The sequence below is a fragment of the Cydia pomonella genome, chromosome 3 (assembly GCF_033807575.1).
Source record: "Cydia pomonella isolate Wapato2018A chromosome 3, ilCydPomo1, whole genome shotgun sequence".
NCBI classification, from domain to species: domain Eukaryota; kingdom Metazoa; phylum Arthropoda; class Insecta; order Lepidoptera; family Tortricidae; genus Cydia; species Cydia pomonella.
The window spans coordinates 14,212,178-14,226,547 of NC_084705.1; the positions used below are offsets into that span (position 1 = coordinate 14,212,178).

Genomic DNA, 14,370 nt, shown 5'->3' on the forward strand with positions numbered 1-14,370 from the left:
GTATAGGATCAACATTATTATAAATAATAATAAAAAAAACACGTTTTTTTGGCGAAACTTATTTTATACATAGCGGTTAATATCCCTTATAACTAAATTCTATTTCGGCCAATTACAATAGCAATATTCCCCTGTTTTCCTGGGAACGAGGGAAATTTCCCACGGCACATCACTAGCCACATCTCGGAATTTTGCAATTAAAATAACAGTCTAGTTTAATTGGTTGATAATACTTTGCTACAAATTTGCATCAAAGAAATTTTGATATTTTTCATAATTATCACATTATTATGCTTTTGAGAAAAAATGGAATTTGACCATAGGCCAGTATATTGACCAGTTGTAGGTACACATTGAATACTTGTAATACTTAAAGGGCATGATGCGAAAAAAAATGTTTTTTCAATTACACTCGCGTGCAAAAGTATTGCACCACTTTGCATTTTTTCAACTGCACCCAATAATTTTGTAAACCGGTTATTTTCGATTAATTATTTTAATGGGATCATGTCCCTTGAAGTTTTAGCTTTACGAAAAGTTAAAAAACATGGAAAACGGCCCAGTATTTTTCAAATTATCGGCATTTTCCCGATTTGTGAGCGGTTTCGCGTTATCACGCGCACGAGTTGCGCTACCCTTGACCCCTATAAAACGGGGGGTAGGGGAGGGGTTGTTATCAGTCACTTATCAAAAGTTGACCGGTACACATCTCCGCATATTTTCCCGTGAAGAAGACCTGTGTAAAATGGAAACCACTGAAGCTGAAGTCCGCCAAGTCGTCCAGCTCCTGCAAGAGGGGCGTAGCCAACGTTCAGTAGCTGCCACGCTGAATTTAAGTCAATCTACAGTTTGCAAAGTTTACCAGAGGTTCCAACGGACTGGATCCTTTACTTCAAGACCAAGAAGCGGCCGCAAAAAGTGTACATCAGAGAGGGACACCTGACAAGCGTTGCCATCCAGCAGCGTCTGCGTGAGATACGAGGAGTGGCTGCCAGTGAGTCGACAGTAAGAAGAAGACTCAAGAAAGCGAACTTGACACCCAGCAGGCCTGCAACGGGGCCCAGATTGCTGGCGCGACACCGTACAGCCCGAAGAGAGTTTGCAGAAAATCATATGGACTGGACCATTGAGCAATGGACCCCAGTTCTCTTCTCGGACGAGTGCAGAATATGTTTGAATGGATGTGACCGAAGAGGAAGAGTCTACAGAAGGCCAGAAGAACGGTTCGCCCAATGTTGCTTCTCCGAAAGGGTCGCCTATGGCGGTGGATCCGTGATGTTCTGGGGCGGCGTTTCCTACGACGCGCGAACAGAGCTGGTTTTCGTGCCTGGCGGGGGCCGTGGCGGTGGATTGACCGCTGCAAAATACATTACTGACATCCTGGAGGAACATGTTGTTCCTTATGCCGGTATTTTTGATGAGGGGTTCATCCTAATGCAGGACAATGCCCCGTGTCATACCGCTAGGGCCACCGCAGCCTACCTTCTCGAAGTGGGCATCGACACCATGGACTGGCCAGCGATGAGCCCGGACCTTAACCCCATTGAACACGTGTGGGACTACCTGAAAAGGAGGATTCGGAAGCGGAATCCTGCCCCGGCCAATGTTGAGGAGCTGAAGGGAGCCTTGCAGGAGGAGTGGGACGCTATTCCACAAGATTTCATTAGAAAATTAATTAGGTCTATGAAAAACCGCTTGATTTGTGTGAGGAGGGCTAGGGGTGGTAACACCAGGTATTAATTTAATAATAATAATTTATTGTAAATGACTGTTATCTTAACTTTCCTAAATTTATTTCTCGATTATGTCGCTACTTTCAGTTTCTGATTTTTTCAGTCTTCTGATTTGAAATTTCATTAAATTTCCCAAAGTTCTAATGCGTTAGATTATAAGCTTTCAGTTGATACCAAAATTTTCAGAATCGGCTCTAGAATTACAAAGATATTGGGTGCAGTTGAAAAAATGCAAAGTGATGCAATACTTTTGCACGCGAGTGTATTGAAATTATTTTCTCACTCTTCCGTAAATAGAGCGAGCGCGCTGTTGCCTGGAAAGTAGTACAGGCAGGTGCTTAGGTATCTAAAGCCCTTCTTTGCACCGAGCGGTAAAGTCGCGTTTGCTATATACCTACTCGCTTGGCTATTTGTGTGTATAAAAACTAGTGGCTAACTGATGAACGGCCGACCCTAAATATATAATTGAGAAATGAGAGGATACCATCGAAATATAAAACATTAAGTTAATAATGAAGTGATTTAGCTATTATTTTTTGCCGTTATTAGTAGCGATTTGTAAGATTAAAGGTAGGTAGGTACCCTCTATATCTGCACTGCATCAAATACAAAATGTAGTTAGAATCAAGCTTGAATTTAAAACTATTTGTTTGTTCTAGAAGCCGCCCAAGAACTGCTGTGAATGGTTGCACACATTTTTTGACATGAGCTTGGTGAAGGAGACGCTACTGGTGGCGTTCCGGCGTGGCCCCAACAACCGCCGGCTGCGCGTGATCATGCTCGTCGTAGTGCTGTGCGTCGTCATTGGCCCTATCTACGGTTAGTGGTACAACTTTCCTTTTTGGGTACACACGGTGTGGACACAAGAGGAACTCGCAGGATTTTAACAGTGTATAATAATATATTTAATGACTAAAATGTCCTATAAGCTTTTCTGGAATTCGCCTAGTTTAATACCAATTTAAAAAAAAACCGGCCAACAGCATGTCGGGGCCACGCTCAGTGTAGGGTTCCGTAGTTACTCTTCCGTCACAATAAGCTAAACTGGAGCTTAAAGTATAGTAAATTGTTAACCAAGGGATGAAACGGTACCTTTCACCCGAGTTAAACAAATAGGAAAATTTGCATAATCAGCACCTAATTAAAGTAAGTCTTTTTACTATGAAGGGAAAACTTTTTGCGATAACTCAAAAACAGCTAAACTGATCATGTCCGCTATAGTTTTCATTTAATGTCTTTCTTAAGCTCTACTTCCACGATTTTTTTCATATTTTTTTGGGCCTATGGTTCAAAAGTTAGAGGGGGGGGACACAATTTTATTTTCTTTCGGAGCGATTATCTCCGAATATATTCACTTTATCAAAAATGTTTGTTGAAAACCCGTATTAGTTTTGAAAGACCTTTCCAACGATACCCCACACTCTAGGGTTGAAGCGAAAAAAAAAATTCACCCCCACTTTACGTGTAGGGGAGGTACCCTAAAAAAAAATATTTTTTACATTTTATTGTACGACTTTGTCGGTTTTATTGATTTATATATCCATGCCAAATTTAAGCTTTCTAGCACTAACGACCACAGAGCAAAGCCTCGGACAGACAGACAGACAGACAGACAGACAGACAGACGGATATGGCGAAACTATAAGGGTTCCTAGTTGACTACGGAACCCTAAAAAGACATCTTTTTATTGTTACTTATTGCTAAACGCCTTTTTGATGGCGATGTTGCCACTATGGGACGTTGTCTAAAACCTACCTGCCGCCGTAGATTCCGACGCGTTCTTTGAGGAGAGAATATGAAAGTAGATCGTATAAAGCCATTATCTCTAGTATCATCATAGTAATGAAATGAAATGAAATGAAATATTTATTTTGCATAGTTTTAGGTACCTACAGTTTTTATGAATATATATATACAAAGTATGTACATTGATGGTATCACTAAAACTACCTTACAGGCATGCATAATGTACAATTGGCATATACTTATTGAGCTACTTATAGTCTAGAAATTCATTTATGCTATAAAAACATTTATCTACAAGCCATTTTATGCCATGTATCCAAGCTATTTTGCGTTATCCTTACGGTTGCAACTCAATAAATACTTGAGAATCTTATGTATGTTCGGAAAAACATCCAAGAATACAAGCTGAACAGTGATATCCATAATTATAACACTAGAAATAAACATAAGCTTGCTGTGTCAGCCCACCGCCTCCGTAAGGTTAGTACGTCTTTCGTGGGTAATTAATACAAGATATAAGAACATATACGATAATATTCATGTTGTATACGCTCAAATGGTATAAACTTGATTTGTATACCGTTCAAGTTGTATAACGAACGTTTGGTATAACATCAAAATATCTATTTTTGTTAAGTATAACGTTATTTAAGTATAATATCATTATATATAACGATTATTATGTATAACGTCCATAATATCTAAGATTTATAATGTATATTACTCAATGCATCTAACACCAAAATACATAATGCTCATATAGAATAATAGCGCCTGAAATTGTTTTAACCAGTGTCGCAGTTCTAACCTAACCTAACCTACTTTTCTGGTAGCAGTTTGTTTTCTGTAGAGGTCGCAGTTCTAACCTAACCTAACCCACTTTCCTGCCAGCAGTTGGTTTTCTGTAGAGGTCGCGGTTCTAACCTAACCTACTTTTCTGGTAGCAGTTTGTTTTCTGTAGAGGTCGCGGTTCTAACCTAACCTAACCTACTTTTCTGGTAGTAGTTTTTTTCTGTAGAGGTCGCAGTTCTAAACTAACCTAACCTACTTTTCTGGCAGCAGTTGGTTTTCTGTAGGGGTCGCAGTTCTAACCTAACCTAACCCACTTTCCTGCCAGCAGTTGGTTTTCTGTAGAAGTCGCAATTCTAGCCTAACCTAACCTACTTTTCTGGCAACAGCTTGTTTTGTATAGGGGTAGCAGTTATAACCTATTTAGTATATTATACGCTATTATATTTTACAATCATTATACTAAAAGATAGTATATACTATGATCGATATACGTTATATACATAGAGTATTTGAGTGTTATACATGATATCATTATACAAAATGAGTATTATGTTAATTGACCGTTATTCCTAATAAAAATATCGATTTTGTTATTATAGCAAACGTTCATTATATCTTGTGAACGTTATTAAAATGAAATTATATATTATGTAGTTATATCTCATGGGACGCACCCGTCTTTCGTCGGGAACTGTACACGTTTTTTATAATAAAGTCCCCACTGATATAGTGAATTTACCACTTAACAAGTTTAAGTCACATATTAAGCGCTCCTTGTTAAGTAAGGCGTATTACACTGTAAATTATTTTATAGACGACAGAGATGCCTTTAAGCCGGTAGCTTGATTTAGATAGGATGATAACAGTTAAATAAATATTGTTTTCTGTTCATTGTGAATTAAGCATGCTAGTGTCCAGTAAAATTGACACATCGCATTATTATATTGTTTAATTTAGTTTTAGTTTTTGACACTTGGAGACCTTATAGATCACCAAGTTTTTATCTTTGTTTTGTGTTTAATTTGATTGTACATACCTATATTTTTAATGATTCTGACACTTAGAGACCTTTACATCTCTAAGTAAATTTAAGCTAGTAATTTTGTGTAGCTATACCGTCTTTTATATAACACACAAGCACAACATGTTGTGTCTCACGGCTACATCTTATTACTATTTAAATATTAATTTAATATACCCCGTTAGCTTGGACATGCCATGCTCGCTTAAAAGTATTTTCTTACGGTGGCGTCGTTGATCGGATCCACTTTCCCCAATGAAGGTTGAGGGAGGCGATGGCTGAGATATGCGTCATACTCGTGAACAGGTGCTGTTTGTGGAGACTGGTCTGTTTAAGCTAACTTTATTTTTGATTATAATTACAGTGAGACACCTCATTCGGTTCAAGTATATTTCTTTTATCCTAATGAATGTTAGAGACTCTATACATCTCTAAGGATAATTTGATAAAAATCATTTAGTTCTGACATTTAGAGATATTTACACCTCTAAATAATTTTAGATTTTTTTTTCGTATCTGTTTTTGTTTTATTATTATTATAGTTTTTTTTATAATTCGACATTTAGAGACTTTATACATCTCTAAGTAATAATAATATTTTACTTATTTTCTCTTTAAACAATAATACTTTAGTTTTTCAATGAATTCAATTTTATAATTGTTGATGTGCTTGTTTTTCCTTATATGTAAATTCCATGTTGACGTGTAAAAATTAATAAATGTTGAAGTTGAAGCCTCAAACCATATCAAACGTAAATTTCTGTGAATTTTTTTTGCAGCTTGTTATAATCGCACTTATTTCATTTGGTATTATTTAATTAAATAGCATAAATCTAATAAAATATAATAGTTTTAATTTAGTATCTTGCCCATTATTTTCAACCTAAGTTTTTCATCTACACTCATCTCATCCAGAAAATATGTAACTTTTTTATACGAAGATCTTCCTCACTTACTAACTGCTTTGGCTCAGCGATCCAAAAAGAATCTTGGCCTCCAAAACGAGAGAACGCCACCTGTCCCGATCCATCGCGGTTTCCTGCCATGAACTGGCATTCAGCCGACGCAGGTCCGCCTTCACGACATCACACCAGCGGTACCTGGGGCGCCCGATCGGTCGACGGCCGGTTGGTCGCCCCAAGTACGATTCCTTGACTACGCGATCTTCCCCCATTCTGAGTAGGTGACCGAGCCAGCAAAGTCTGTGGGATTTAGTTACACCGATGATATTGGGCTCAGCCACCAACTCCTCGATCTTGGCATTTTTCCGGATCCTCCAGGAGCCGTCGTCACTTCGGACAGGTCCTCACTAACTGTACAAATTATTTTTGACCGACTATACTTGGTTTGTTTGCTATCTTATTACTCTTCTTTTTTTTCGTTATTATTGTTATAATCTTGAGGGGTGATAGTACCGCTTACGACAAACCATGACTGTCAATAAACTATTTTTAGAAATGATTTACTCAAGTTACTCTACTATAAATACACTGCTATTATATTGCACACTATTGCAGAGATATAAGCATCTGGTTTTTGACGCGACCTCTTCTAGGGTTTTTTTAAGGTCATTTTCCTTACTATTCATGTCAAAAATGTTCATAAAAAACTTAATCTACAAAATAATAGGTAATTATCAAATCTACTCACGTCATTCCACAAATCAGTTCTGAAATGCGATTGGTACAGGCAGGGAGAACAACCAAACAGGAAAACATTTATGTCCAAGCTGAAACTGATACGCTTAGCTCACGCTTCACACTTACTAAGTCGATTAAAAATACGAAATTCAAGTCCAAAAAAGTAATATCTGCACACACGTCTGGGCTTCGAACCCGGATCGTCGCTGTTACAAAGCGGCAGTTTACCAACTGCGCCATAACAAAACATAAATAAGTCGGTAAAATTAGGCTTCTTATTCTCGAGTAAGAATTTAAATATCTAAATACCGCTTAGACAAGCTTTTCAAATTTTTTGCATTTTTGCTAAGCACTCTGTAAACATGTCTAAAAAAGATAAGACGCATGATATATATCGATACGGCTATTAGGTAGGCGCGACTTACTATGAATTCCACCATTTTGGAAAATTTCCAAAAACTGGACCAGCAAAAAAAAAACTATTCAATCATAGAACCTGCTCACAAAATTGCGATCTGTAGAGGAGAGCATCAGGACATAGGTACGAAAGCATTTTGCCTCGGTTAAAAGGTACGTACATTACACTCGTTTTAAATAAGTTGTAGATACTTACGGCGTAGCTTAGGTAAGTATAATTATCATGAATGCTTATAGGTGCCTCGGTATATATTTTTTTTAATTTTGCCACTTTTTCCACCTCAAAACTCCATCATTTCTATACCGATTACGACAATTATTTTAATCGAAAGATATCCAGACTCGAAGTCCAAATTTCATTATAAGATAGCACATAGATAATTTTATTATTGAGCAATTGAGGGAACTCTTTAACCCTTATAAAAACTTTAATTGTTATAGCAGTTATAGGTATTTGCATAAGTACACAAATTAAGCATGTGCATTCGAAACCATACAAATTTGGAAATGTTAATAAAAACCAGACCGCTTAGCATGACTTGCATTGTCGCGCGCGACTCCATACTTGAAGTCGCGCTTGACATATGGAGCCGCTCGCGACATCGCAAGTCATGCTAAATAGTCAGAATGAAAATCCTCATCGATATGTATTTCGAGTTTGTCGATTGTTTTCTTTGTTAAGGTTGTTACGCAAGTTATACAATTTGAAGATCGTAAAAATGTTCGACGGAACTCCGTTATGTTCCTAATGATAAATATATCATCATTGCCCAAACACTGTAAGTTACACAATATCCGTGTTTAGGCAATATTAGTAATAATTGTTATACAGTCGTACAAGATTTTAACGGCATTTTAAACTGTTCTGCGAAGTCCTTTTTTTGTTAACGATTATTAGGAGATAAGTTTGCGTTAACGATGTTTGCCCGATTGTGACACAAATTATTTGAAACTTGTTGTGATGACTTGATTATTCCATACTATATTTGGAAGTCATATTCATGTGTATATTTATCTTATAAAAACGATTCTGATTTAATCTTTAAGGGGTCGGAAGATTTAGGAAACTGGCCGAGGCCTAAGCCTAGGCTATGGCAACATTGACACCTCACGATGATGAACGTTAGATTATGTTATGTCACAGGTTAGTTACGCCACCACTTTCTATCATTCACTTTCAAAGCTATATCGGCTGCTGCTTGTAACATGTTTCTCGTTTTAAGGACGTTAAAGGCGGGAAATCATAGTAGTACCCGATATACCTGTTTATAGATCTACGATATTCGGACATTGGCTATTGGCATTTAGATGTGTACTAAAGGCTAGTGATTAATTCTCAACCGTAAATACTTGGTAGGTAATTTCGCATCGCTTAAAAGTAGGTACGGTAAAGCTACGTTCAATTCACAGTAAAAGATTACGGCAAAACTTGTGTTGACTTTTATTGTAGTATCAACAATTATTTCATCGCAGAACTCTATTGCACGCTCACAAGTGTGAGCTCTTATCGCTTTAATAGCCTCCAGAGCCTCCTATACCCAAACTAGTTTTTTATATTATGTAAGACAAAAAACATAGCAAAAGAAACGTGCCATTCTTTTTTATATGCGCAATTACAGTCTGTAAATCCAATACGGGCAAATCTCTTAACGGTGGTTAGCATTGGATATAAGAAGTATATTTAGACAACTTTTGTTTAAAATTACTATTAAAATTGTATCCATACAAAATAATTCAGCCCGCAATGTAATGCAACACACTCGAGTTAAACGCTCGTTGACAGTAACTTTCAAGAACTCATGTCACGTAATGTCATAACATAATTGTCATAAGTAGGTACATAATATAATAAGTTAATAACTATGGTGCTTTATATCCATTGATAATAGTAATACTTTCAAACATTAAGTTAAGTTAGATACACATAAATAAAACTAAATTTATTTTCATACCTACCCATTAAAAAAGCACAGACAAACCAAAAATTTAATTGGCACTGTTAAAGCTCTAGTAATTTCATCGATTCTAAACCTGATTTTTTTACTTTCGCTTGATAGAAAAAAAACACGAACATAGGTCGAAAACGTGCCTTAAAACTTAGTAACAGTTTTTGCACGAAAGCTTAAAAACGTAGGCTTAATAGGTACCGCTAGTCATTCAATAAGAAAAACAATCCAATTCTCTAGCAGGATTAACAATAATTATTAATTATTTATCGGCAGGAAATGCACGACTCAATTTAGTTAGGTACTTATATTAAATCTGCGTCAATAAGCATGTCATGAAATAAGATACGTACCAAGTTGAAATTTGAATGTACGATTGTACACTGTACTCACTAGCTGACAAGGTGAAGGTTAAGATACGTAAGATCGCTTGCAAAATTAAATGCTAAATTACTTCCTACTTTTCGAACGTTACTATTTATAATATTATTTAAGTAACTATTTAACATATATGTGATTGGACTACAATAACTTATGCGATAATAGTAGACAATGAACATTTATAATTCACTAAGACCATAAAGTCGTCTCTTTGTAAGGCTATTTCCATAGGAAATGACCCGTAATCATTTCCCTTGAGTGTAACTGTACATAGTTATAAAAGTATCTACTTACTGAGATATTTTTAGATTGCGCTGTGCAGTAAACAGTCATTAAAAACAAAAACAATGGACAAAATCATTAGTTAAGGTACTAGCTTCTATACAGTAACCAACCATTTATTATGTAATTTGGATGCTGTGTAGTATTAGTGTGGGTATCTGAATCGGTCAAGGCACAAGATTTTTTTCAGCGCATAGTTAACCTTTGTTCTGATTTTTTTATTGACCTGAAAGAGCGTTTACCACCAGGCAAAGGCCTCCCAATTTCCCGTCATTTGGTCCTAAATGGCGGGAAATTGGGAGCCCTCTGCGTAGTCCTGGACCTTGTTTTGATTTATCAAAAAATATTTTGAATTAAGCATGATGAACAAAATCTTGCATCTTGCATCTCTTTTTTCCTTATGGCAAGGCAGGCAGTGGATCACATCCTTGAAAAGTCTTTTTTGAACTAGGTCACTTTCTCAGGAAGCCACTTTTGAAGAAGGTTACAAGATTGCGTCTCATTTGAACTGTTTAGAACTTAGACGCTTGTAGGTATTCTTACTTAGTCAAGTCATAAGTTCTGTTACAGGTTTTGACTGATAAAATGCAATAATACAAAGCTTTACTTTATATTAAAAGTTTTTCATGAATTGAAAGCTTTAAGATTTATACTGCTCAAAACTTAATATAATTAGTTTAAAATTTAGATCGCGTCTTTATTAACTAATTGTTTATTTTGGGATTGTCTTTAGACGCGAATACGCGGCTGGATTGTGAAAAATTATACTTTACAAAAGGGAGTATAAATAAGTGTCACATTAATAACATAGTTACAATTGTTTATTTGTATGAACCTACTTTATTAGAATGCTATTTTATCACCAGAATTTAGTTCTCCAACAAGTCTGTACTTTAGCTAATATCCTTCAAACTTAGGGTACTTTTCAGTGACACGCTAATTTTTGACTACCATGTAACAAGTAGGTTTGGTAAAACACGTACTGTTGCAATTTTGGCAGTCCAATACAAATGAATTATATATTTTAAGAAATCAGATTCACCTTTTGTTTTATCTAAGATCCAACCATGTAAAAAAGAAAAATAAATAAATAGGGGTCGAAATCACCTTGAACAAGTTGAACAGGTTGTGTATTTTTTTTTTATAACATTAATGCAAAACTAAGACAGCAAATTACGTTAAATTATATTGTAAGCAATTCAGGATTAACTCATATGTATGAATAATAAGGGATCTGTACCTATAGATTATAATCAGTAGAAGTCTTTGTGACAGAACTTATGACCTGACTAAGTATATTGACGTAACAATTAACATCATCTTAAAAAAACCTTAGGGCTCCACACACCTTTGAATTTTTTCGCAGATTTAGATATATACACACCTGACGTTGCTTTCCTTCTACGAAAATAGTAATTATTAATGTTTTGAACACCACGACTATTTAAAATAGTCGTGGTGTTCAAAACATTAATAGACCGAGACGAATCGGATGACAAGGTAAATCGAATCAAGATAAAAATGCTTGATATTTGAAATATTCCATTGATATGAGCGCACTTAAATTGCACCGTACGTCTCTCCTCAAACTCTGTAACACCAGTCATAAGCAATATTATAATTATTAACAGATTTTTTAATTTCATCCGATTCAGCCTCAGCCTGTGTTGTGATTCTGTTCCTAACACGCCATATTAAATTTTACAGAAAAGCATGAAGGTTCACTTTACGAGTAAACAGCTTTATTAGGAGCAGCAGCAGTATTTGGGAGCTTTTATGGCCGTCTTTGTCGGTCAAGGGGTTAAATGACGACGTTACGTTTGTACAAAGGCATTGTTTCACATTTCAGGTGAGATGTCAGTGATGTACCTGTTCACGAGGTACCGCTTCAACTGGAACGAGGTCGACTTCAGCGTGTTCTCTACGTATGCCATGTGCACTTCTTTAGTTGGTAAGTTAGTCAAGTAGAGTAACTTCGTGGCTGACATATTTATCTGCGCACTTTTTTTTTTTTTTATTGAAATTGCCTAAAACTGACAACCGTCACGGTATTACAAGTTTATAAATGTAGGACTGACGCAAGTCTTATATACAGTGACAGAAGTTAAAAACTCGACCATAATACTTAACGGCAACCGACTAACTCAAAAGGCGCGGTGCATAAGAAATAACTAAACCGTCTCACAGGGTCCGGTACGATTTCAAATTTGGAACGATTGCTGGCAATGCTGATTAAATACCACATTAACACCAATGTGTACATTTATTCGATAGCGTTTGAGTTTCCAAAACGTCCCGCTTGGCGCGCTGTTTCTAAATCCCATACAAAATGAGACAACGCAAACGCTTGTTTGCCACCGATGTGGTATAAAATAAAACCGTAGGTACTTCACGCTATCGAATAAATTTACACTAGGGGTTCTGATAAATAACAACATAATGCCTACTAAAAGTTAATCGAAGTTACGCCTACCAAATTAAAGCCTTTTTTGCAGAAATTTCTTACAGAGTCTACGTATGTAACAACTTATCGTTTAATTTAAATCGGCTACAAAACATGGGTAAAGTAAAAAATAATAAATAAATATTATACGACATTATTACACAAATTGACTAAAGTCCCACAGTAAGCTCAATAAGGCTTGTATTGTGGGTACTTAGACCACGATATATATATAATATATAAATATTTATAAATACTTAAATACATAGAAAACACCCATGACTCAGGAACAAATATCCGTGCTGAGTACACGAATAAATGCGCTAACCAGGATTTGAACCCGGGATCACTGGCTTCATTGGCAGGGTCACTACCCACTTGTCCAGACCGGTCGTCAAAGTTCAATTAATGATTGCATAAACAGGCAACCAAAAGCGCTTCGTACACGTGAAATATTATATAAGTAATATAATCTTTCAGGCACTCTGTTTTCTGTGGGCGTGTTCAGTCACCTGCTGAAATTTGACGACGCCATCATAGGAGTGATATCCTGTACTAGCAAGATCCTGTCAGGATTCATGTACGCATTTGCTACGAAAACTTGGCATATTTATATAGGTAAGTTTTTCAATTCAATACGTAATATACCAAAGAAGTTAATTTGAATAAACATTTATGATATTTGGAATGACTTTTAGACGTAAATGGAATAAGTACGTGATAAAAATTAACTCAGTCTATACTTGACAACAACTAATGTTATTTGATTATATTGTAAATTAAAAAGCGTTCAGCAGTTATGTGTCGCGTTGAACTAAACCCGACGACATGAACCAAAAACTACCGATCTTCTGCGATAATTTATCTTCTTCTCGTTTTTTACAGCCCCATTAATCGAAATCTTCAGCGGAACATCCTTTATCGCCATGAGGTCCATGGTTTCAAAATTAGTCGAAAAAGATGAGTTAGGTAAGCAAACGTTAGGTATTTTACTTCATTTTAAGTCTCCTTACATACAATATTTGGCTAAGAAATAGTGGATCAACTATTATTCGTAGTTATTCGGTTCCAACAGCTAGGAAACAACAGTAGTACAATTTTGATAAGAAGTATTTAAACCCATTCTACTAATATGCTTCAATAATTGGCCCATTATAGAAAAAGCTTAAAACGTAAATGCGTGCAACATTACGTCGCGGTTTCTCCTGGGGGCTTGGCCAAGATGCTAATAGTTTGCGCTAGGACAACGAAACGCTTTCTGTCTCTATCTCTTACATATTAGTGCGATAGAGAGGTAGCGTTTCGTTGTCGTAGCGCAAATGATTTGCACCCTGATCCGCTAATAAGGGGGTCTAATAGCAAAGCAGTCAGAAAAAAATGATCAATATTTGTCATACTTACCCGCACATGTGTCGGATGTGTAGTCCCATATATGTCCACAAATACACATTCGATATTGATACAAAACAACATAAAAATTAAGTATCATGATGAAAAATAAGAACTAACTGAAAAAATCACGGATCTAGAATGTAAGTAGGTACGTAGTCGTTAGCGTCATTTTAAATCTGTGAAAACAATATTTTTTAACAGTGACACCGATTGACATGACAATAAACAGAGTATTACAGTTGCTAGGCAATTTTAGACTTTTTTTAATTGTTACATCGCCCCGCCAACTGACAATTTGGCCCGGCGGTCGATTCAATAAACCAAAAAAAACGTTTAATCATACCGTAAAAACAATTCTTGCTTTTTGTGCAGGCAAGGTGAATTCGTTCTTCGGCGTGGCAGAAGCAATGATGCCTCTTGTATATGCGCCAATGTACACGAGCACTTACACCGCGACCATCAAATCCTTCCCAGGAGCGTTTTTCGTGCTGGGTGGCGCTCTAACCGTCCCCGCCGTTGTCATATTCTTGTGAGTATCTAAGAGTTGTCTGTGAATTCGCTTTACAGGGTTGGAAA

The 14,370-nt window shown here is 36.4% G+C and overlaps 1 protein-coding gene across 2 annotated transcripts in view; it reads left to right on the forward strand.

The window, feature by feature from the left end:
- Positions 1–14,370, forward strand: part of LOC133516134 (probable peptidoglycan muropeptide transporter SLC46) — a 55,820-nt gene that overhangs the window by 39,274 nt on the left and 2,176 nt on the right. Inside the window, exons 3-7 of one of the 2 annotated variants that reach the window (XM_061848906.1) lie at positions 2,396–2,552; positions 11,809–11,910; positions 12,883–13,020; positions 13,288–13,371; positions 14,167–14,323. In XM_061848906.1, coding sequence (XP_061704890.1) covers positions 2,396–2,552; positions 11,809–11,910; positions 12,883–13,020; positions 13,288–13,371; positions 14,167–14,323 — 638 coding nt within the window. Of the gene's footprint in view, positions 1–2,392; positions 2,553–11,808; positions 11,911–12,882; positions 13,021–13,287; positions 13,372–14,166; positions 14,324–14,370 lie in introns of both variants that reach the window. The other variant, XM_061848905.1, reaches the window with a different exon arrangement.